The sequence below is a fragment of the Camelus dromedarius genome, chromosome 16 (assembly GCF_036321535.1).
Source record: "Camelus dromedarius isolate mCamDro1 chromosome 16, mCamDro1.pat, whole genome shotgun sequence".
Lineage (NCBI taxonomy): Eukaryota > Metazoa > Chordata > Mammalia > Artiodactyla > Camelidae > Camelus > Camelus dromedarius.
The window spans coordinates 40,352,932-40,379,359 of record NC_087451.1 but is presented as its reverse complement, the minus strand read 5'-3'; the positions used below and the strand labels follow the sequence as shown (position 1 = coordinate 40,379,359).

Sequence of the window (26,428 nt, the reverse complement as noted above, 5' to 3'; positions counted from 1 at the left end):
AGCTTGATTGTTAAAGAAGAATGAATAAAAGAAACTTCCAGGAACACAAGCTCTGACTAGTTATACTAAATATATACTTAGGAGATACTGTGTTCGTTCATATTTTTACATGAAGCCATGTGCAATCTCAGATGTTTTACGTATGACTCGGTAAACCAGATGATTTTAATTTTTCAACTATGCCGAAGAACAGGAAAAGTATTATACACACTAAGTCCAGATTTCAGAGTCTTCATAGATCAGGACCTGCAGTAACTTCCCAGGTACTTCATTCACTTAAACCAATAATTTTTAAAATTATTTTTATTTAGTTCTGATAATGAAATAATTCATAGGTCTTTAAAAATGAACCCTCATAATTGATCATTATTTCCACAGACTTTTTTTTTAAGTACTTCCAGTATAAAAGGCTCTTTTCCAAGAGCTGAGGATATGATGATGAACACGGCAGACAGTATCCCCACCCTCTAAAGCTTACGTTCTCATGAGGAACACACATAATAAATAAGTAGAAAATTAACATATATTAAAATTTTAGGTAGTGTCAGTGCTAATGAAGACAAATATAACATGGTAAAGGGATAAATGGGAATGGCAGTTATTTTAGATAGGGCGCAGATAGGAATGGCCTCTCCAAGGAATGGCCTCTCCTCATCCTTATAAAGTGATGAGATCTGATTTACCTTTTTAAAAGACTTCTTTGGCTGCTGGCTTATAAATAATAAAATGTAGGGGATGAAGAATGTAAGAAGAAGTACCGATGAAAGGTGATGGTGACTAGTCTTAGAGTGGTAACAGTGGAGACCTTGTGAAGTGGTCATATTTGAACTGCATTTTGAAGGATAATCAAAAGGATTTGATGATGGGCTGGATGTGGGTGTGAGAAAGAGAGAAGACTCAAAAATGAATTGTGGGGTTTTGGTGAGCAACAGGTAAATGTTGACTTGAGGGAAAGAGAAAGATCATAGACAGTTCCTATGATTTGGTGGTAGAGTCAGCAGTAGTACCATTTATTGACAGGGTAAGGTTTTGTGGGGGAAAAATTTAGTAATTCTGATTTGGTCTCATTGTCTATGAAACACTCAAGTATAAACGTTGAGGAGACCAAGATATAAGATGAGAGCTCAGGAGAAGTGGCTAAACTGGAAACATAAAATTAGACACCATCTGCAAATAGATGATGTTTAGAACCATGGGACCAGACTACTCTATAGAGTGAGGGGGACCAGATAAGAGGAAAGAATGGGGACATGAAAGAGGAACCAGCAAAAAAGGCAGGACAGGGGTGGCCAGTGTGCTAAGAGGAAAATGAGAGGAACATGCTGTGGAAGCCAGCTGCAGACAGTGACTCAAGAAGAAAGATGTGATCACCTGTGTCAGACTGCTGAGGGGCTGAGGAGGATGAGAAGTGAAACTTGATTATGGCGTTTGGCAAAATGAAGATTTCTGATAATCTTGACAAGAACCATTTCAGTGAAGTGATGGGATTAAAGCCTGATCGCAACAAATGGAGGAGAGAATGGGAAGGGAGGAATTCAATACAGTAAGCAGAGAAAACTTTTCTGTTAAGTTTTGCTAAAAATGGGAACTAAGATAGTAGTTGGAGGGAGGAGTATGGAGTCACATTTGTGTGATTCAGGAGAGAAGAAATTGATACAGGAGAGAGAATGGATAGTTAAGGAGCAAAGTGTGTAGCAGATAAGAAAAGATGGATCCCAGAGCATAAGAGTCACCACAAAGCCCTATCACCTCCTTAAGATAACTTCCAAGCAGATCATCAAGTTACCAAGCTTCCCACTATAAGAAGTGTTCCTTTGGGCTAAGACATCTCCAAAACACCTACATTAAAATAAAGTCATTTTATTAAGAGGATTAGAAAGTGACATTTTTACATGACGTTCTTTGAGTCCTTATACATATCTCTTCATGAATTGTACTTTGACATTATGCCATGGTTTACACTGAGAAAAATTACACAGCACTCTGTTTTCTAGTTTAGGAGTGTTATTTAGAATATTGCCCATTAAATCACTCCTGCAGTATCCTTTATGAAGACCCATAAAAGTTATTTTAAGTCTCAATATTAGGAAAAGTTGTGTCCCTCCTGTGCAACTAATATGTTTTACTCTGTGGACGCTAATACTAGATTATATTTCCCTCTTTTCTTTGGCTGCTTGGAAGTTCAGGATAAATTTGTGGACCTCATGGTTTTTATCTAAGAGTTAGGGGAAACTGAAGGTCTTTCTGTCTCTCTTTCTCTCTCTCCATCTATTTTAGGAAATTACCAAGCTGCTGCCTTTCCATAGGATTTTTTTGGATCGACTAGAAGAGAATGAAGCCATAGACCAGGACCTGCAGGCTTACATCCTGCACCGGATACACAGCAGCTCAGAGATCCAGAATAACATTTCACTTAATGGCAAAATGGACAATACTACATTTGGCAAACTCAGTTCTCATCTCAAGACCCTCAGTCAAGGGTCCTATCTATACCTGAAACTTACATTTGACCTCATAGAGAAAGGCTATCTAGTGTTAAAGAGCTCTAGCTACAAAGTAGTTCCTGTTTCTCTCTCTGAGGTTTATTTACTGCAGTGCAATATGAAGTTCCCAACCCAGTCTTCCTTTGACCGGGTGATGCCTCTCCTGAATGTGGCAGTGGCCTCTCTCCACCCACTGACTGATGAACATATCTTCCAAGCCATCAATGCAGGTAGCATTGAAGGCACACTAGAATGGGAGGATTTTCAGCAGAGAATGGAGAACCTCTCCATGTTCCTAATCAAGCGCAGAGACATGACTCGTATGTTTGTACATCCTTCTTTTCGAGAATGGCTTATCTGGAGAGAAGAAGGAGAGAAAACCAAATTTCTCTGTGATCCCAGGTAAGCCATAGATCTGTAATAAGCAATTCTGAGCCTATTTTGTATTTATTGCATGGAGCATGGGTATTGAAAGCCGTGAGAAGTGTTCTTTATTGAACATTTCACATAAAGGAAACATCGTCTCTGTTTCTCCTTAAGACAAGGCTATACTGAAGTTAACTAATTATATTTTTTCACAATATTATTTCCTTAAGATTAAAAATCTGCATAGATGTTTAGAATGCTCCCTACATTCCTATATTTTTCTAAATAATTTTCTCTGATCCCAGTATGGGTCACAGGATATAATTAACCATTTAACGGACCTCTTCAGTGTTCTTCAGAAAGAATTGTTGTATTGTTCATCACTTTGTCGTAGAGCAGAATCGTTTTAAAATTGTGCTTGCCCTTTTAAAAGTTATAGTCACCGTTGACTGACCCCATTAAAGCCCAGCGGTGCTAAGATTTACACTGGAAAATGGAATCTTAAACCTAATAGCTGAAAAAAAACTTAAGGAGATCAGCTCATCTAGCCACTCTGCCTTTAGATAAATGAGGTGTCATTTTACTGTAAAGGCCTTAAGACGCTGAATCACTTGCCCAAAGTCATAAAATTAATAGGTAGGGGAGAGGGGGAGGGGTTAGGCAAATGTATGTACCACCACTCCCCTACCCTGCACCCATGGCAGGTGTCTCTGATTGACCCCAGCACTCTTTCCTAATGAGCTTGACCCTGACTTAAGAATCCTTCTCAGCTCAACAAACCAGACCAGATGTGAAACTGTTTGCTGTTCTCTTGGATAGGACCTAGATCCTGGCTTTCTAGGGAGGTGTGCTTTCTTCTCCACACTGCCTTTTTAAAAGAGTTACTCCTTTAATGAAGTTGGTGTTTTCAAAAGCAGGTATGTTCCTGATTTCCTGGAAACAAAGAAGACACCAACAACATAGCTGGCAAGCACAGAGCTTGTTCTGGCTCAAAAAGAGGACAGGCCAGATTTGACTGTGCCTTCTGCTGTGACTCCTCAGGGAGACAAGCCATCTCTGCCGTGCTGGGGTCTTATTCTCTGGGGGCACATTCTTCCTCAGGCCTTATTAGAGGCAACTGTGCCTGTGGGCATGCTGTGCAGCCTACTTCATGCCGATTCATTAGAAAATTAGTTCCAGATTCTGATGAAGATATAGTCAGGCGGGAGATTTTGTGCTATTTTCCCTGAGAGGGGAACTTTTTAAAGAAACATGCTGTAGTGGAAAGAAACTGAACTTTTGAGTCACATTACCTACATATAAATCCTACCTCTTTTAGGAACTGTGACCTTTGGAAAGTTATATAATGTTTCTGAGATAGTTTTCATATCTACATAAAAGGAATAATAATTCCTGGAGTTGTTGAGAATTAAGCGAGGTCACATAGTGTAATGTCTAGACTAGCACAGAGGATGAAGAAAGTGTTTGGGAAATGTTCTTTGTCCTCCGCTCTTTGCAGTAATAGACCCTTTAGGTGGACCTTAACTAAGGTGTGTGGCTCGTTGAATAGGCAGCAATAATCCTCTGCTATTAGCATTTTGGGGCACAAGACTTTACCAACTGGGTCTGAGTCTCTTCTGTAAGTTGTATACTATTCCCAAGAGGATTTTTATTATAAATTTTCACTAGTACTGCTGCTGATGCATAATACAAAGTTGGCAACCACATAGTTAAGAAACCAGTTAAGAACATAGTTAAGAAACATAGTTAAGAACCAGTCAGGTTCGCCTAATGAACACTTTGAAATCAGTTTCCAGAGAAACTTTCCTAGCTGATCTGCTCTCTCATCCTGGAACATCTCAGAGGATTGAAAACTGAGGTCCAAGGCAGCCTGACAAGCACTGAACTAACAGTGTCCTTACAACAGATAGAACTACGGGCTCCCAAAGGAGAAAATATGGTATTTATGCAGCCATATCATGGCTTTACCCTCTCAACATTGTTTATTAACTAGGATCGTTTTGGCAAGAGGCTGGTGCACTGGGACAAGAAGAGCAAACACTTGTAACTTCAGATGCTGTGTAGTCTGTTCCCTGGTGATTGAATAACACTCAGGGCTGCTGAGGGACCATCATATATCACTTAATGGCAGAGAATAAACAGGATCAGGAGTTATCAAAAAAGCTTCCTCACTTCTTTCATCTCAGTTGGAATTCAGCCTTCTACCCAGCGCTGTCTGGCACCAGCTTCGTTACTAAGGTATTGATCTCAGAGCTTAAGGCCCCCTGGGTCAATGAGATGGAAATTCACTAAGAATTTAATGTCATTGGCAAAGCCCAAGCTGGCCTTTCAAAGAAACTGGCTGTAATTGCTTTCCATTTTAGGCGAGTATGATTAGCAGGACTCTCTCCAGGCAGAGTTTGCCTTTATGGCCTTCAGCCTCTACTTCCTGTACATTGTTTCCCGAGTACAAACTATTCTCCACTTTCTCTTCAACTTCTCTCTAGAGCATCTAATGTATTTCAGTAGACAAAGGAAGACTAACTTAGTGCCTCTGAAATCACATTAGGTAGGCCATTACCTGACATGCATAAACTCCGTGTAGGGAGAAGTTTCAGAAGCAACAGAACATCTCTCCTAGTCCATTTTCCTGGGCTTTCAACCCTCACTTCTTCACCCTGAACTTACTGGCCTTATTAGGGAGTTAGACACAAATGAGAATATTCTACTGAAGCCAGAAAGTAGTTGACCTTTGTCAGAAATAAACCACCCAGGGAGGTACTTTTGCTAAATTGAAGAGAGTCAGTAATCTGAGGGTGGTGCTGGGAAGCAGAGCTAGAGGCCAGTGCTACAGCTGAGATAGTTTTCTGTATTTTAAATATCAGACGGCTGATTGTCCCAGAATCAGGGCAGACAGTTGACATCCTAGAAGAAGTGACCTAATGTTGCATATACCTCTGACTGTCACAGAAAGAAATGTGTTACTGATGTTTTTTCTTGGCTTGGTAACAAAGTGTAGGATATTTGTACATATGTGCATGTTTGTGTTTAACAAACTATAAGCAAAGTATCACTAAAAAATCCTTTATCACATCAAAACTAAGATTTTAGATCTGCATTCTAGGTAAAAGTATGCCCCTTGAAGCACTCACAGCTTTAGACCTCACCGCCTTATTCTGCTTTCTGTTTCCCACTATTCATTACTATCCTATTCTGTCATACTCTGAGATCAATCTGTCTTGTATTTTATTCCCTTGACCACTGAGATATCAGATTAACTCACTAATCTAATAAACTAATCTCTGCTGTTATACTAATAAGAGGGAAGTAGAAAACTCATTTGAAGCAACTTGTGCATTTTAAGACATCACTAGCCTTTTTTATCCAATCTATCAATGACTTTGATGGTTGAAATGTGAGGCTGATAGAATAGACAATTGGGAGCCACCAGCCTTGTGGTGCTGTCCAGTTACTGCTTAATATTTCTACATAGCTTTAGGCTAGCCCTGAGTGAATCCCCACTCTTTTTTTCTGTTTCCTTTCCTCGTTATCTCTTTTTCATGATATTAGCCTCCCTTTCCCCAGGAACAGCTTCAGATCAACAGTTTGATGTGTGTATATGTGTGTGTGTGTAAAATTAGAACACTCAGCGGCCTTATTTTTAACCATTTGAATAAAATGTAAGACGCTTGTTGTAGACTTTATGTAACAAGTTTTGAGCTGTGTGACCTAATGAGGTGGTGATTTCGAAGCCCAGTTTGGGTTGACATGATTTCCGCAAACTAAGAGTAGCAAATTTTTGGTGGTGGAAAAGGGAAAAGGCTGCCCAAGTCCTACCTGTATCTGTGGGGGTAGTTGAGTACTTACCTGATTCTTTGTTACCAGAATTGACACAGAAATAAATATTCTGTTAAGATTTTCCTAATTGTTTTGGCCATGTTAATGAATTACGCATTGGAAGTGGGTGCTCCAAAATCCACGTCACAAAGCAGAGTGACAGAGAAGAAATAGTTTGTCTAAGGGGGGAAAAAAGAGGGCATTCTCCCTATAAAGGAAAACTAACTTTGTGCCAGGGACTTGTGCAGCCTCTCTTCTTGTAAAATACATAAAACTGAAATGACCACAAAATGGTGAGTTGCAGGGTTGTGGTGGTTTTATTTACTTGGTTTTTCCAAACATGAGCCTCCAGGCAGGATGACATTTAACCCTACCCTCACTGAAGCACAAACTTGAGCTTACCACTTCTCAGAGCCATTGCAGGCTCCCCACAGCAAACCCTTAACTTGGCAGATGGATTCTGATTTCTAAAAGCACTAGGAAAGAATTCAGCAAAGTGATAGATCATAGGAAGAGAAAAAAAGGCTTCTGGAACTAAATCAGCCCTTAGGAAGTTTGGAAGAGTTAAAGCAGAGAGAAGAGAGGTGTAACACATTTTTACTAGCCCTTGAGTACTAGTTGATGATTGTATCTGCCTAGAAATATTAGCTCTCTGATCTCTGTTTGGGTCTAGATCTGCTTCACTTCTAATTCTTTTTTACCACTAAGGGGAAGTCAGTCTTCTGATGTCATGAGTTGGATATGCGATTTCTGGGGAGGGAGTTCATTGACTGTAATATTATTGGGGATTTGTCTAATTTGCCAATAAATATCTTTTCCTTATTATCTAATCCAGTTTCTAACTCCCTGTTGGCATCAAGAATAAATTTGAGACTCAGGATAATAATGGAATAACTGTTATTCCAGTGACCCATGGTTATGGTTTTGGAATATAATGCAAGGGAGAAATTACATGCAATTTAATATATATCTTGGAATATGTCCTTAAACTTTAGAAATTTGTTTCTCTTAGCATAAATCATGGGACCCACCTCTGTTAGTCAAATAGGTAAATTGTTCCCATCATTAAAACTCGCATACCTTTGAAAAGGGCGGCAAAAAAAATTTTTTTTCCTTTTCTGAGTCCAAAATTAGGTTTGAAAAAAGCTGGTAATCAGAATTCTTCTCCATGCCTGTTTAAAACTAAGAACTACCTCTTTTTACTGTCATAAAAACTCATGTGAAGTTTGCTAAGTTAATAAATATACAGAGAAATCATTCTGCTTGTAAGATGGAGAGAGAGCATCACTTTATGACTTGGTAGGCATGCAGGATAGTCAGCTGATGAAAACGCAGAAGAGACTTATGCTCTCCTATATTGTCTGACTTTACCACAAAAATAATATTTCTTTGTACATTTAAATTTTTTATATATGTTGCTTTTCTAAGGTGGGTAAGCCCAGTACTGGTAAAAGCAACTTCACCTAAGAAGTAGAGCAGGAAATTTTTAAAGGAAATTTTTGGTACTAAAAGTAGCATAGGAAATAGAGGCTAATTTGTCCTCTGTTAATGAGTCTCTGAAGGAACACTGGCTGAGTGAAAAGATGGAAATCCCACAGGCTTTCCTAGGTTGTCAAACCGAGATTAATGGCACAGCAATCAGAAGGAGTTATTGCCAGCTCAGTGGGATGTGACAGCACATTTTCTTTTTTGTGAGTGGAGCCACTTAATCAGCTGTCTCTAGAGGTTTTCCAAAACAGATAGATCTTCACATTTGGTAAAATCAACACTAATAGCCTTCTATTCTCTAAACCATAAGAACCTACAGTTGTGAGACATGTATTCCCTGTAGCCATCAGCATATCCAGTTGGTTCTACCACCCAAATTTTACTTGTAAATATCCTCTTGTTTCCATCACTACTGACCATATCCTAGGCTCTTACTTTAGTGTCCTAATTGGTGTCTCCTTCATTCCATTCTCCCCCTGACAGCCAAAGAGATTTTTAAAAAACACAAATCAGACCATGTGACCTCTTCCTGAAAATCCTTCAATGGCTTCTTCTTGTGATTAGAATAAAATCAAAGCCAGATTCGTCAAAGCTCTATATTACAAAGATAGCTTCTGCCTACCTCTGTAACTAAGTTCACTCATCTTCCCTCTTACTCACAGTTTCTCGTCATAATTGGTCATCTGCCAGTTCCTAGAAGTTGCTCAGCTCTTTCCCACCCCTGGCTCTTTGCACTTGACAGTTCCCGCCAGCTTTCCCTCTCTCCTCACATGGCAAGATCTTTCACTCCTCCTTCAGATCTCAGCCTCCTAAGAGACTTCCACTTGTCACCTTATCTAAGAAAGTCCTTCCTGGTTTTCTTTATCATAGCAGCCTTCTTACTTTCTAATGCTGACCACAGTCTTTTATTAATTTATTGCCTGTGAATACTTATTTATTGTCCACTTTCCTCTCTAGAATCTGAATGAACTTGGTGAGGACAAGAACCTTCTTGTCATGCCCATCTTGGTCTTTCTGAGCATTAATAGAGTGCTTGGTACATAGTAAATATTTTTTAAAATAATGAATTAATGAGTGAACAAAGAAATGATAAGTAGTACTGATTTTAAGTTTGCATTGAGAAACTCTTCTCACAGTTAAACAGAAAGTATCTTTTGTTCATTCTGTTACTGTGCAGCAGGAGTAAGTGAAGGCATGCATTTCAGCATGCATTCAGTGAGCATTTATTAAGTAATATATTCAAGGCTCTGTGTTAAGCACTGTGGGTGGGGATACAAAAATAAGTAAGGTTGATCTATCTACCAAGATTTACAGGTTAGTTTTAACAGGCAAGTTTAGAACTAGCTATAATTTAAGGCAGAGTGTTGTGCTAGAGGTATAAACAAAGAGCAAGGAACATGGAGAAGGAAGACGTGATCAATCTTCCTAAGCCTGTTGGTGTTTCAAACTGTGACAGTCCAGTGGAGTCACAGCTCTTCTGCTTCATGAAGCCCTGCCAACCGCCTAAAGACTTCACTGGCAGAGGAGAGGCAGAGAAGTGTCCATTCTCCTAGGGTCAGAGATTCATTAACAGAACAGAAGGGCAGTGGGAAACTATAAGGCAAAGTGGGAGAAAGCAGTAAATTTCTATCCAGGTTCTATGTTTGAAAAGAAATTACGCTGCTCCACCCATTTCTACAAAAGTTCATCTTGGGCATGCCTTACTTACAGTCTGCTACTTATCATCAGCTCTTTCATTTCCACATTGAAAGTGAAACAGCAAGACAAGCTAACTAGAAATGTATTTTGTATTCAGGTTCCATGAGAAAGCCACAAAAAGAACATGCCAAAGCAGTTACTGCCTGATAAGCTAAAGGTGGAGGGAAGAATTTTTGTAAAGATGTGGGTGTCATTTGCAATAAGCAGACTGTAAGGCAGCAACCACCAAAGTTTATCTGCAGGCAGGATTTTTAAGATGAGAGATGAAAAAGATCAAGATTGTCAATCTATTCTCACTAATTGAGTCACAGTCACCCTCATTTCACAGTTGATCAGTAGCAGCAGAGATGCCTACAAATTTAAGGCTGAACTGGGTAGTGAAATTAGAAAGTAGATGTGGAAGTCATTGCGTTGCTCTTCCTCAAACCCAAAAGTTACTGAACTTTTATTCTACATCAAAGACTGGGCTATATACTAGAGAAACTTAGGTGAATAAGACACGCCATGTCACCAAAGCCATTACCCTCCAAAGGGATATCAGACACATAGCAGCCAGTGACAGTGCCATAGTACAAAGTACCAAGGGAACCTAGAACAAAGAAAATACTTTGCAGAGCAAGTGACATTCAGGGTCAGCCTTGAAGGATGAGTTGATTCCAGTAAGCAGCATTGGAACAGGAGAACACTGTAGACAGGCTAGAAAACATAATGGCAGGAATAAAAGCAAGTGACAATATATACAAGACCTTGTGGTAGCTCACAGCGAAAAAGAATGCGACAATGAATATATGTATGTTCATGTATAACTGAAAAATTGTGCTCTACACTGGAAGTTGACACAACATTGTAAACTGACTATAACTCAATTAAAAAAAGGTCTAAAAAACTAAGTTAAATTTAAAAAAAAAAAAGCAAGTGACGATAGGAAGTACCTTTGGGGAATTGTGAGAAGCTATGATTAGAAAATGACACATGGCCAGAGAATGAAAGGAAGTATCACTAGGAAAAAAGTCTTGAATGCCATGTTTAAGACTTTACAATTTATTCCACAGACAGTGGAAAGTGTCTATAACATTGTGAGAAGGAGGAGATAATGATCCGATAACTCTGATGATATGAAAAATAGCTCTGAAAAACAGGTAGGGATACTAGTGATGAGATTTATAGCAATGGTCTGGGTGAGAAATAACAAGACCTTTAATGTAAGAACACTCTGAATGGAGTAGGGATTCTAGCATAAACAAAGGCAAGAGGAAGAACAGAGTTAGGGGATAAGGTGAGTCCTATTTTAGACATGTTTATGATGAACTACCTTCAAGGGAAGATACGCAGATATATTTAGAAATGTGACTTTGGAAAATAGAAAAGGAGAAAGTTGAAGGCACAGGGTTATGGATTTGGGCGTTATCAGCAAATAACTGACAGTAGAAGCCATGGAACTAAACAAGATCACCCAGGTTAAGAGTATAAACCAGGAAGTTTAGAATCATGAAAACAGAGTATGTATATTTAAATGCTAGAAGAAAATGGTGAGCCAGATAATAATTTACAAGAATAATACTTAGGGAAACAAGGAACGTAAGGTCGTGGAAGACAAAGGAGATGTTTCTGGGTTGGGTCTGAAGTGATGAATATAATTTCTGCCTATATTCCATTAGCCAGAACTCAGTCACATGATCCCACTTGAATGTGAACACAAGGTTCCTGGCAAAGTAACTGCTTCCCAACAACTCTTGACTGTGGAAAGGAGCACAAACCTAGATAGCTCTCCATCTCTGCCCCATAATTCCACCCTCATTCAATCGCCCTAAATAATTTCCTACATTTACTTCTATAATCGGAGACATTCCACAGCAACACACGTTATTTCAGCCCACATTGGAAAACAGATAGGATAAGCTTTAGATTATAAGCAGTTCCTCGCCAGCTGGCTGTACCTATACATTTTATCACATCTGAGCACCGCATAGAAGGGTATCAAAACACTTAAGTGTTGTTTCCCTGAAACCCTGAAGTGTTGTGTATCCAGTTTGTCATCACAAGAGCTGGTGAAATCTGTGTGACTACACATTAGTGACTGTGACTAGAACAATGGAGAAGACATCCATGCTGGAAATACTTGAGTCCATGTGTTAGTATGTTTCAGTACTACAAATAGAAACTTTAAGATTAACTATCTCCCTGGGTGCTAAGTGAAAATCTGTTAGAAAAACAGACATAGCTCCATTGTATATTTGTGTAAAACAACTGTTACCCAACTTCCAAACTGTTCAGTGGGCAGAGGGTAGAGATGGTGATTCTTGCCTTAGAAAGGGTTTTTTGTCTTAAAGACTCCGTAACCCTGAACTCTTGAGGCATAGGGAAACAGGGACACCAGGTCAGGGTAGCTCCTCACTGTCTCCTCATTTGTAGTTACCCAAGTGTGAATACCACTTGTCTCCAGCAATCCATATCGAGGGGCTGCTGATGCCTGAAAGTGGAGTGGAGGTTGTATCTACCCTCGACTGTTCTGGATACTACCTTCTATGCCTTTTGTCAAAGCATGTATGTCCAGGAGAGGGGACAGTGCTGGGGGAAGAGTCTACCTCTGACATGTGATTGACTCTCTCCTAAAATATCTCAAAGCAAATATATCTTGAATGTAAGGCTTATATCCTCCTGAAGACCTCTGATCTACATGCGAATTTTATATTACTCCTGTTAGCTTAACTTTTACCTTATTTCTTGAGACCGGTTAGCTCTTTCCTTATCCCTACTCTGCCTGAAGTTACACTACCAGGTTTTCCTGCAATGACTAACAGTGAATGGTACCCATACATGGATTTCCCTCCTGGCTGTAAAGGTAGTGGGGTTATGTGTGGAGAGGCAAAGACTTCACTTTAGGATATCACATATCACCCGGCTGCACACATTAAAGATTAAAAGTCTATTTGAGCACACAGTCATCTTCTAATATGTTTAAAGTCTTGGGTGGTTAATGTACATTCCTTTAATATAGCACAATGCTATTTACTACTGAGGATATAAAAGAAATATAAAGTACATTTCACGGAATATCTCTCATTTATTTCTCACCAAAGTCCTGAAAGATAGGTATTACTATCCCTGTCTTACAGAGACATTAAAAAGCTTGTCCAAGGTTATAGCTTGTAAGGGACAGAACTGGGGTTTGAACATAGATCTATCTGATTTTGTTTCAGAGGTGAGGAGGCAGCACTGTGAATGCAGATGGGGAGTCTGCAGGGTAACTGAATCACAAGGTGACCTCATTATATAAGCTACAGGGAAATACTTCTTTTGCCCTCGCCACTGCCATCCCCCATATGTGTCTTTATAACCACATGTGAACCCACATTAAAGCTGGTTTTGATTACCATCATCTTTAATTATAGAGGGAAAAAACACAGTTGTGTTCAATGATGCCTAAAATGTCACATTGACTAGAGCTGTCTCTATTTCTTAACTACTCTCTCCCAAAATGCTAATCAAAAAGTGTCAAAATTGACAGTTATTGATTTTAATTAAAAGAATTCAGAGTATATACTATGAAAATGAATATATTATTCTTTACATTACTTTTTCATACAAACTTGCCCAGAAGTGAAGAACAAGTTGCTAATCTTGTCAGCGTGGTAATGGAACTAGGTTTCAGAAGACTTTGGGTTCTCACCTCATTTCTTTTACATCTTAGTCATGTGAGCTGGGATCTGTTCTTCAATCCTGCTGAGTCTCAGTCAATCTCCTGCCATATTAGGAGGAATATTTACTCCTATGCCTATAAGTGTTCTAGTATTTTGAAAACCAAAAGGTAATGTACAAATGTAAGGTATTATTATTCATTTATTCTGCATCTATGTACTCCTATTAGCTAGGGGTACATGTGTGAAAAAACATGGCTTCTAGCCCAGGGCAGTCTAGTGGGAAGACTGACATGCAGGCAGAGAGAGTGTGCTGCAGTCGGGGCTGTGATGGAGCTATGAAGCTATGTGCCAAGGACAAGTACCAAAAAGAAGGAACCCCTCACTCTGTCTGGGGTAGGGGGTACCAGGGAAGGCATCACGGAGGAGAGATGATGTGAACTGAGACTTAAAGAATGAGAAATAGTTTGCCCAATGAGCTAAATGGAGAAGAGAATTCCAGGCAGAAGGAAAGCATGTTTGCAACTCCAAAATAATTTACTTTGTCTGGAATTAAAAGTACAAGATAAGGAGGTAAAGACAGACAAATGGATAAGGGACAAATTAGGGAGAGTCTTTGAACACTATGCTAAGGATTATGTATAGGAGTAAATATAAAGCCATTGAAGAATTTTTTTTATTGAGGCCATGCTTGCCAATCATGGAAGAATTTTGAGGAGAATTTTGCTCAGGTTTCTGCGGTGTAGATTATTGGCATGGGCCAGGAAGAAGGCAGTGGAGAGAATGATTATCCAAGAGAGAAAGTGTAAAGGGAGGAGAAAAACAACCACTAGGTTTTATGCCTGAGTGACTGGAAATATTTTTTTAAAAAATAAAAGAGTCTTAAGGGGATTTAGTTTTGAGGGAAAGCTTCAGCTTCACAAAGTGCCATCTGACAGGTCATTTGGAGGGAGAGGGATCCAGCAGGCAGCTAGAGAAGCAAAAGGAGATCTCAGTGCTGGAGAAGTCATTGTAGAAGCCGTTCACATTGAAATGAGAGTTGAAGCCAGGAGTCCAGGCGAGAGCTACCTAGGGAAGAAGAGTGAAGGGAGAATAAAGCAAAGAAGTTATGTAACTGAAGGAAATGGAGGGAAAAGGACTAAGGCAGTGTCACAAATGTTGAGAAAAGAGACAGTCTCCAGGGAAATAGTAAGACCTAATGCTGGAGGGAGAAAATAAAAGGAAGGAAAGAAGATCAAAGACTAAAAGAAAACCAATTAAGAGGCTACTAAGGATCTTGGGGAATGGTGAGGCTAGGAGTCAAAAGGAATAAGGTTCAGGAGTGAGCAAATAATAAGAAAAGTAGAAATAAATACAGACAAGTTCACATATAGACACATTCAGACTATAGGTTAGCCAGTGGCATTGTATTTTGTCAGAACAGTAAAACACAAATGGAAATGGCAGCCCTCAGTGTAAATTGCTATTTTACTTTTAGCGTCCTGAACACCATAAGCTTTGAGTCCAGTGAACTGATCAGAATCGTTCTCTTATGAACAGTGTAATATGCCTGAATCCAAAAAGAAATGAACTACAGTTGTCACCTTCCACTTTTCCTTGACCTGTATGGCTTGCTGTTTCTCCTCGGTGCCTGATCAACAACAGCAAAAGCAAAGTGTCGCCTGGAGCTGCTAAAATGCCTCCTAGAGAAATGCAAGCATCTTACCGGGTGTCTTAGTTATGGTAGTAAAGTGAAAGCACTTGGGCAGTCAGCTCTGTGTTTAACTGAAAATCCATGTCCTTGTCAGACATGAGCTTTTTCCTTAATCCTGCTGGGCATGGATTCTCATTAGTGGCCTGAAGCATAAGTAGTGGATCAGAGGCCTGTATTCATGAGTTCTAGTCACTGTGCACAGTCATGGATGAGTCACTTAAAGTAATAATTCCTACACCAGGGAGGAGACAATAATTTCATTGTTAATAAGTGGATAGGATTTTGAGAACTTGAGATAGGGCATTTTATAAATGGTTCTCATTAACTTCTAACTTGCCTGTGCTCTATTAAAATAGCCTACCGACTACTTTGGGATATATAAAGGGTTATATTTCAAGGATATATAAAAGCTCGGTAGCAATTTCTAGATTTTGTGAGTGTGAAACAACCCTGGGCTTACACCTTCTGATGAGACTGATGATTCTATGCAGGGTACAGTTGTCTGAGACATTCTCTCAATTACATAAGTCTCTTTCCTTTATGGTTAATCTTACCCAGTCAAATAAAGTGACCTGGTATCCACTAGAATTCAGAAATTCTGTGAAGCTGAAGGTCAGAAGATGGTAGAATTTCTTTCTAAAGTTTTACAGAAATGAAATCTGAGATGATTCCTATTAGGATGCGAGCTGTCCCATCTCCTGTATTCCAAGTTCTTTACTCAAGCTATGGAAGGAAGGAAGGGAGGGAGGAGGGAAGAGAGGAAGGGAGGGAGGGAGGAAGGAAGAGAGGAAGGGAGGGAGGGAGGAAGGAAGAGAGGAAGGGAGGGAGGGAGGGAGGAAGAAAAAAGTGTAACACATTTGTTTTTCAGACTTCAGTATAAGATATCTTCAAATGTTGAGCCTGGCAGAGTAGCCAGTGTTAAATATGAGAGAAAATCGTCCAGTAGACATTTGGGCCTCCTTTAAAGAAAGTGTCACTGACAAAAATTCACTTGCTGTTTTTCCTTCTTTTGATTAATTCATTAGGCTTGAAACTGGAATAAGGTTTCATTTCCCTTCTCTATGACTCTCCAAGTGAAAGGAGTAAAGGAGTTGTGTTATCAGTAGCATAAATACCAGTGCTGACACTAAGGTGGTGGGGAGTATAGAGACAGTGCTGAGTGTCCATGATTTCTACAGGCTACAGTAAATGTGGTAAGAAGGCGCATCCCAAAGCTGATCCAGTGTCCTTTCTTTGATGCCCAATTTTCTCTTGCTTCCAAAAAATTTTATTGAGAATTTTTATGTGCAGTACACCACATATGACACTATGGAGACTATAAGTAACTCAAGGTCTCTATCGTAAATGGAAATAAAAATATACTTCACAGCCCTGTGCATACACACATATCTTACATACATATATGCATACATACATCCACACACATAAGAGTATATCATCATTAGGATGCTTTGAATTGGAAGAAATGGAAAACACCAACTTAAATGGATTAAACAATAAAGACATTTGTCACATCATGTAACAAGTAGTCCAAACTTAGGGCAGCTTCTGATTCTGTACAGTCAGGGCTCAGGCTCTCCTTTTCAGCAGTTCTCCTAGCTTCGTCTTTCTGTTGACTTTGTCTTCAGGCCAGCTGACCACACAATTACAAGAGGGCTGTGGCAGCTCTGGCATCATGGGCAGATCAGACAACATGCAGAGGCAGAGAAAGGGTTTCTCTTTCATGAACAGACTGGAGATCTGTTAACAAGGAGATGGGGATGGGGAATGGGTACCATCAGGAAACCTACAGTCTAGTAGAGGAGCAAACATGTAACAGTGTGGTAGATACTCTACTAAGGGTATATACAACCTGTGATGATAGTACTCCTTACCTGGGAGAAAATGTTAGAATGGAGAGAGGCTTGGTAGAGGCTGATCAGGAAAAAAACTTCACATGGGGACGAGGTTGTTAATCCAGTTTGGGACACATTGAATCTGAGGTACTATGAGACCTCTAGGTAGAGAAATCCAGTAGACAGTTGGATGTATGTTGACCTAAGGCTGCGAAGTCTAGATAGAGACAAAGATAATGGGAATTAGCTGGTGGCAAAGGCTCTGAGGATGGATGAACTAATCCGGAGGACAGACTAGGGCCAAAAATGAGATCCTGAGGAAATAACACTGACATTTAAAGCAGGGGTGAAATAAGAGGAGCTGACAGAGACAGAAAATAAAATGAATCTTTCAATGCCATCTGTGTGTGGGACGGGTGTAAGCCAACTAGAAATGACATTTTGTGATATTCACACGTGTGATTTGGGTAAAGGACTGGTAAAAGCTAGGAACCTTTCAGTACCCATTATTTACCCAGTAGCAGGTGCCCTTCTGTAAGAAACTGGTTGAATGAGACAGTTTTGCTGATGGTATGGCTAGATAGACCTGAACAGTCCTCTACCCAAAGAAGAACTAAGGCATTAGAATTTCTAAAATGAGTCTCTCTTTCTTTGCAGGAGTGGTCACACATTACTTGCCTTCTGGTTTTCCCGCCAAGAGGGAAAACTAAACCGACAGCAGACTATTGAATTGGGACATCACATCCTCAAAGCACACATTTTTAAGGTAATTAAGGAAGTTGGAGGCGTTTTTTCTTTCCATTTCCAGCAGGCTCTCCGTAACACTGTGTGCACGAAGCTGCTGTTGTGTCAGTGTGGTCTCTGCTTTCTGAAATTAGTTTGTTGCAAAGTTGGTCCATCTCGTAAAATTTCTGACCTGTTCCTCCCTAGGCCAAAACCACATTTGTCATCTCCCAGTTTAGTGGATTGCTAGGCTGTCCAGGAAATTACATGTATAATCATTTATGTAAGAAGCATACACACATGTACTTGTGTACTCCATATATCACCTCCTATCTCCTGAAAATAGTCATGTAGTAGCATTAGTTACAGGTTTTTCACAATTTCTTAAAAAAAAAATCACTTAGAGCAGTTTTGTTACTTGTTTTAGTGAAGATTTTAATATTCCTAGTGCTGTGATTTCCAAACTGTTGATCTAGAACCAACCATAACCTTCCTTTGAGCTACTTCCCCCATTCTCTCTTCAAATTTTAATTCCATCTTTTCTTTCAGTAGTTTTAAAACTTTTAAGAACTCTGAGCATCAGCTTCCCTCTCTCAACATTCACAGGGCCAGGATGGAGGACCCAGAAGAGGGCATGTAATTCATCTGTTTGTGCTTGGATGCATTCATTTGTTTATTCACTGCTTACTGAGACGTTGTACTAAGTATTGGGGACATAAAACCAAAAAAGATATAGCCCCTAATTTCAAGGAATTTATAGTCTAGATAGCAGTTGTGGGGTAAAGCACAAAAGTTGAGGAAATTTGTTCTCCTGATTTTTCTAGCCCGTAGTCTGCTATTGCATCTGCTTCCTCCCAATTCCTACAGTCTTTTCAGACCACTTCTGCTGACTCAGGATCGAGAAAAACAGGACTTCCCCCAGGAGATACTGTTAAAGATAAAATGGTTTTCTTCAGAGAGAAAAATGGCATTAAGGGCAACTTCAAGAGCCTAGCAAATTCTTCCCAGTATATAAGCACACAGCCAGAAAAGCCTGTTCCCCAGATGGGCAGAAGTGAAACCCACAGTGACAGGTCCTTTATTTGAATCATAATTGTCTTATCTAACAAATTACTGTACCAAAAATGACCTTACCCAGTGACCTTAATGGGAGCAGAGTGATACTAAAATAACAGACAAGGTGTTTCATTCCAATTTCAAGTGGACCAAAAAATATCCGCCACTTCTGCAGACTCTGAGATGATTATCCTTCGTTTAGATGGCGAACTAGGTATTAAGTATCACTGCTTTAAATGCTTAAGCTTTTAGCATCACTCTCTGCCTAGGATCAAATGCAAAGAAATTGATGCCTATCTTTTCTGTACCATAAAATAAATACCACATGAAACAGATAAATGCTGAGGTTCATTTGACCTGGTGTGATCCAACACATGGAGACCTACTTTTTTTTTTTATGTTCACATGACTTGTTTATTTTATAACTGGAATTTTGTACCTCTTGATCCCTTCACCCATTTCATCCTTCCTTCAACCCTCCTCTTCGCTGGCAACCACCAGTCTGTCATGAAGACCTGCCCTTAAACCATATGCTCCTGTCATTGACACAGTTTTATCTTATGTTGCTGTAGACAACATGGTTGCCTGAGATAAGACTGGCTCCGTGTGTGATTCAGGCCATAAATACCCGGGTGTATAGCATATGGTGATGACATGACTGTGAGCTGAAGAATGTAGATTTGGACGTGGTTTATCTGATGCTGCTCTTTTCAGGGTCCTATAAACGCACGGGCTCCTTGTTGATAGGCATTAGCTTCTCCTAGACTGCGAGAATTTTCAGTTCCTGTCAGCTGAGGGTCATGAAAAGGCAGAGATAGACTCTGCTTATAACCAGTACCACCAAGAACTTCCAGTCAGCAGTGACACAGTCCAATTTATATTTCTTTCCAATGAGTTTTACATTTCCCTTATTTTATCTTTGTTCATAAAACTACATATAATGTCGTTAATCACTTTAAAAATTTGAGGTTAAGGGTCCATAATTCTGAATATTTGGCTGACTATGGAACCTTTTTATTCTTTCTGTTTTTAACAGCTTTTTGAGGAATAATATTATATACCATAAAATTTACCCATTTTCAGTATACAAGCCAATGACTTTTCGTATATTTACTGAGTTGTGTAATTATTTACCACTATTAGTACATTTCCATCACCCTAAAAATAAACCTTGTGCCCATTTGAAGTCACTCTCCATGCTTCCCCCAACTGCTGGCAACCACTAATCTACTTTCTATAAGTTTAATTTTTCTGGACATCTCATATAAGTGGAATCATACAATATATGGTCATCTGCTTCTGGGTTCTTCCGCTGAGCATGTTTTTAGGGTTTATCCATGTTGTAGCATGTATCAGTACTTGATTCTTTCTTTTTTTAATTTTTTTTAAATTGAAGTATAGTTGATTTACAATGTTGTATTAGTTTCTTGTTATTCCTTCTTATTGCCAAATAATACTCCATTTTGTGGATATACCACATTTGGTTTATCCATTCACTGGTTGCACATTTGGGTTGTTTCCAGTTTTTAGCTAATGTTAATAATGCTGCTATGAACTTACCATACAGATTTTTTTCCTCTTCTTCTTTTTTAAAATAAAGTTAGCCATATTGAAGTGAACAACTCAGTGGCATTTAGTACATTTATAATACTAGTATTCAGGTTTTGGTGTGGACATGTTTCTGGTTCTCTGGTATAATCTAGGAGTAGAAGTGCTAGATGTATAGTAACTCCATCTGTAACGTTTTGAGGAGTTGCCAGTCTGTTTTCCAAATGGCTGCACCATTTTACAATCCTGTCAGCAATGTATGAGGGTTCAGTTTTTTCAAACCCTTGCCAATACTTGTTAGAAATAGTCTTTCTTATTCTAGCCATTTTAGTGGTTATGAAATAGTATCTCAAGTGGGGGTTATAGCTCAGTGGTAGAGTGCATGCTTAGCATGTACGAGGTTCTGGGTTCAATCCCCAGTACCTCCATTAAAAAAAAAAGAAGGGAAATGGTATCTCATTGTGGTTTTAATTTGCATTTCCCTAATGACCAGTGATGTTTAGTGTTTATAATTCTTCTGTAATCCTCTAACTGCCATTAGATTGTTTTTAATCTATGAAAAGAAAGCAAGATATTTGTGAATTATAGCAGAGATATTTCAATCTAGTTTGTAATGCAGGGTGTTTTGTTGGATTGGGTCTGGTCACTAGAGTGCTAATCGGAGTACTGTTGAGATCAGCTCCCTAAATGCTGCCCTCTAAAATATTCCTTTAATTGATCAATCTTCTAACATTTATTACCAGAACAGAACTAATGGCCGGGGGGAAGAGTGCTATAAGTAGGAATCTGGAGGGTAGAAGAAAGATCCCTTTACATCAGTTAAAATCATGGGTTCAGGTATAGACTTCCACTTACCTTAAGCAGTAAATTGGTGGCAATATCTAATTCTCAGGATTGTTACAAGGATCGTGGATATAAGATATATAAAGGTATATCATAAAATGTAATGTACTAGACCTATATCTAATATAAGGTCTAATGATCAGAATTATTAGTAAAAATTTTTCTTGATAAGACAATAATAAGCATAAATTCCAGATAGTAATATCACCCTTTAATTTCAGAGGTTACCTAGCATCTCTACAACAGTGATTGGCAAGTATGGCTTTGCAGTCCATTTGGTCTTTGTGGAAACCACTTAACTCTGCGATTTTAGCTCAAAAACAGAGACAATACAGAAATGAATGGATATGGCCATATTCCAGCAAAACATGATTTATAAAAACTGAGAGAAGGCTGGCTTTGGCACCAGGCTATAGTTTTCCAGCCCCTTCTCTACCATGAAAGGCACCATTCCCATTTTTACCAGGATCCTTGTATTATAACCAAACATGGTCATGTGGGTGGTCAGATAAGAACAGTAAATAATCCATTTGAGATGCGTGGATATCTACACGTGGATCCCTGATAATATAGTTGTAAATAATTTGCCTTAAAGAAGCCTGTTGGATAAGCCCTAAGGTTAGTTTTTGCCAGGATCTTAAGATACTTGAGCCATTTCTAAGATCCCTAAGACAAAATTGCTCTTGTTTCTTCATGCTTTCTCTGTGTTCTTGAAGTATTCAAAATACTGAACAAGCTTACTGCAGGTTGGTAAACAATGTTAAAAATTTAGATCCTGAAAAAAAATTTTTTGATTCTAACAAATATTTTAAGGAAGGGACTCCATTACCATTTATCTCTGACAAAAAGAGATTCCTTTTGGCGTAAGCAATAGGTGAATACTAAAAGGTGCTTTCTCTAGTTATCTGAATCTGAGGTTCTCTTTAGAAATCTGTCAGCTCAGAATTTAATTAAGGGTTATTTTTTACTTTATTCTGCCTGGTATTAGGATCTGTCTGTCACGTTTGATGAGTTCAGTTTAACTGAACTGAAACTCTTTTCTCCCATACCTCATAGCAAAAGGTCAACTCCACCAAGCAGAAGTAATCAGTAGAACAAGTCCATTGTACAAGTAAAGCTCATACTCCAAATCTAGAGTCCACCTCTGTATTTCAGGCTTATTTCCTGTGTATTTATTCTAGCCTCACTGGGACTCTCAGTGCTGATTTGTGGTCCATTTACTGGACCATTTAATTGAAGTTCATTTACCACGGTCTATTCTTACTCAGCTCCTTTTCCCATTGTTTTTTCCCTCTAGCTCTTAACCAAGTCAACTAACTCAACAAACAGCCTGATTTATCAGTCACTGAAAAAATCAAAGCCATCAAGTGTGACTTCCTTTAACTTCTCTCCTCTTCCTTTTTCACCAATAAATCAATCTACATCATCATCAGTTCTTACCTCACTTTTTCTTGTCTCAGGAAGAAATGCCCCTATTCCTCTTTTTTCCTAATCTTACTATGAAATATTTCAAACATACAGGAAAGCACAGATAATTGGATAATCAGATACTATCGGCCCGATTTAAAAAGATTTTTACATATTTCCTTCAAGTCTTTTTCTTTGTTTTAAAGAAATTAAAATGTAACAAATACAATAGGAGCCCCCTTTATATCCCTTTCTTACGCCATTTCTCTCCCATCCCAGAGATAATTTCTACCCTTATTAAGTTAGCATGTGTTCTTCTCATCCATATGTTGTACTTCACCAACATAGGTGTGTATTCATAAACAATGTACAGAAGTATTTCATGCTTTTTAAACTTAACATAGTGTCATACTCTCCATATAACTCTATAACTTGTTTACTTAACTTTGTATATTTGAGATTTATCTGTAGTTCTAGATCAGTGGTTTTCTTTGACTATACATTATATTCTCCTGGAGAGCTTTAAACACACACACACATACACACACACGTATTTCTGAGCCTTACTCCCAGAGGTTATCATTCATTGTTCTGGAGTAAAACCCAGGGATTTTTTTTCCCCCAAATTCATATACTGTGTTTCTTAGAGCAATTTTGGGTTTACAGAAAAATTTAACAGAAAATACAGATATTTCCCATTTAGTCACTCCCCCACTGTTATGTATGTGGAGTCCATAGCTTACATTAGGGTTTATGCTTTGTGTTATGCAATTCTGTGGATTTTGCCAAATGCATAGGATTACGTATTCACCATTACAGTATCATACAGAATAGTTTCACTGCCCTTAAAATCCCAAAGCTATCAAAAGTACTCCTCGCTAACTCTCCAGAATTGGCAAATGTATCCAGGGAAAAAGCAACTCTAAACTGCTCTCCTGGGCTCTAGCCTATACTGGATCTTGGCCCAGTAATTATTTAACTTGTTAGTCTTCCCATGTCTTCAAGGAGAATTTTTTTTTTAATTTTATACAGCTTTTCCTAGCTGTCCTTAGCAGGAATGTTTGTCCAAATTACCTATATCCACCATTATGAGATGTGGAAATCCAACCAAGTCCCCTGGAGCAAAAATTATGACTCATTATTCTGGAAACATCCACTTTTCTCTAAACATCTTAGGCTTTCTCATTTAAAGTTCCTCTGGTACTCTTAAATGACTGGAATTGTATCACATAGAAAAAACAGGCAGTCTACATTCAGGAATGCAAAATCCAAACTTGTAGACCATGAGCAGATGAGTAAGTTGTTCCATTCTTTGGAGAAGTTAAATATGGCATTTTCTGAACTCCCTCTGATGCCAGACACCTTGAGCCAAAGGAAAATTGCCATGTTCTTTAATAAACACTGATCCAGCATTATTCTTCTCTGAGATAATATTCACAGTACTTCTCTGGATTAAATGACCATATCCAAGGAATCCCATTTAAGTCAGTGCTCAAGAGAAAGTTGACTATTACGGTTCTACTCATAGCTTTACTTTATACATTTTATAGTTGGAAAGGAAGTAAATAATGCTTAGTTAAAATCGTAAGAGTAAAGCCATAGAAGTAGATCAGATTTCTAGGATAAAAAAGGACAGTTTTGGGAAGAGGCCCAAGGATGGAAAATGGTTTGGGATTAAAGGTAAAGGGAGAAGTCAGAAATGAGCTACTTTGTCTATTCTAGTTGCTACTTTCCCAGCTAAGATTTTAGAATTACCAGCAGACTGGCACCAGCCCCAGGCCCCTAGGCTGTGCAGACAGCCATGCAGTCCCAGGCCCACCCACCAGTGGACAAGTAGCAGCCCCTCATCCACCCTGGGCCACACAGCTAATCACACAGGACGCCTACTTTACCTTCATGAGCTATGACCTTGCAGCCAACCAGTCTGGGGATCCAGTCCCACCTGCCAGTGCACCCACAGTAATCAGCGCTGCCACAGCAAAAGGGCACATGCAGCCCACATGGGGTGCCCTTAGAACATACAGCTCTGGTGACCAGAGGGGAATATGCTGCAGGGCCCCAAGGCCATTTCCTACATAAAGCCACTTTTCTAAGATCAGAAAATGTAACTGCTCTACCTATTAGAGAAATGAACACAGAGAATTGAGGAAAATGAGGAGACAAAAGAATAAGACATAGCCTCAGAAAAAGAACTATATGAAGTAGAAATAAGAAGTGTACCTATTAAAGAGTTCAAGGTAATGCTCATAAAGGTGCTCACTGAATTTGGGAGAAGAATGGATTAATACAGGGAGAATTTCAACAAAGACTTAGAAAATACAAGAAGAGCTAAACAGAGCTGAAGAATACAATAACTGAAATTAAAAGTACACGAGAAGAAATCAGATTAGATGAGGGAGGGAGGGTATAGCTCAGTGGTAGAGTGCATGCTTAGCATGCATGAGGTCCTGGGTTCAATCCTCAGTACCTCCATTAAATAAATAAGCAAACAAACCTGATCCTCCCACCCCAAAAAAATAAAAATTAAAATTAAAAATGGTAGATTAGATGATATCGAACAGATCAGTGAGCTAGAAGAGATTCCTTAAAAAACTAAAAATAGGCTTACCATATGATCCACCAATCCCACTCCTGGGCATATATCTGGAGGGAACTCTAATTTGAAAAGGCACATGTGCCCCAGTGTTGATTGCAACACTATTTACAATAGCCAAGACATGGAAACAACCAAAATGTCCATCAGCAGAAGACTGGATAAAGAATTTGTGGTATATTTATACAAGGAATACTACTCAGCATTAAAAATAATAAAATAATGCCATTTGCAGCAGCATGTATGGATCATCAGAGTAAGTGATGTAAGTGAAGTAAGCCAGAAAGAGAAAGAAAAATACCATATGATGTCACTTGTAACTGGAATCTTTAAAAAAAAAAAAAAAAAGACAAAAATGAACTTATTTACAAAACAGAAACAGATTCACAGACATGGAAAACAAACTTATGGTTACTAGTGGGGAAGGGGCAGGAAGGGATAATTGGGAGTTCAAGATTTACAGATACTAACTACTGTATATAAAATAGATAAACATCAAGTTTCTACTGTATAGCACAGGGAACTATATTCAATATCTTTTAGTAACCTATAATGAAAAAGAATCTAAAAAGGAATATATGTATGTATATGGATGAGTGAAACATTATGCTATACACCAGAAATTGATGCAACATTGTAAACTGACTATACTTCAATAAAAGTAAATAAATAAAGAAACCTCTGAGACAACACCAAGCATACCAACATTTGTGTTATAGAGGTCTAAGAAGGAGAAGAGAGAAAGGGACAGAGAACTTATTTGAAGAAGTAATAGCTGAAAATTTCCCTAACCTGGGGAAGTAAGTAGACATCCAGGTCCATGAAGCCCAGAGAGTCCCAGACAAGATGAACTAAAAGAGGTCCATACCGAGACTCATAGTTAAAATTGGCAAAAATTAAAGATTAACGAGAGAATCTTAAAAAGTAGCAAGAGAAAACCAACTTATTACATACAAGGACTTCCATAAGACCAACAGCTGAATTTTCAGCAGAAACTTTGCAGACCAAAAAGGAGTGGCATAATATATTCAAAGTGATGAAAGGAAAAAACCTACAATCAAGAATACTCTATCTGGCAAAGTTATCATTCAGAATTGAAAGAGAGATAAAGAGTTTTACAGATAAGCAAAAGCTAAGAGTTCAGCTCCACTAAACTGGCTTTCTAAGAAATGTTAAAGGGACTTCTCTATATGGGAAAGAAAAGGCCACAACTAAAAAATGTAAAAATTATGAAAGGAAAA

At 38.7% G+C, this 26,428-nt stretch overlaps 1 protein-coding gene across 11 annotated transcripts in view; it reads left to right on the top strand.

Moving 5' to 3' along the window:
* Window positions 1-26,428, top strand: part of TANC2 (tetratricopeptide repeat, ankyrin repeat and coiled-coil containing 2) — a 304,309-nt gene that overhangs the window by 243,588 nt on the left and 34,293 nt on the right. For all 11 annotated transcript variants that reach the window (XM_064495693.1, XM_064495689.1, XM_064495696.1 and 8 more), the window contains 2 exons: window positions 2,278-2,885; window positions 17,675-17,783. In XM_064495693.1, coding sequence (XP_064351763.1) covers window positions 2,278-2,885; window positions 17,675-17,783 — 717 coding nt within the window. The remainder of the gene's footprint in view (window positions 1-2,277; window positions 2,886-17,674; window positions 17,784-26,428) is intronic.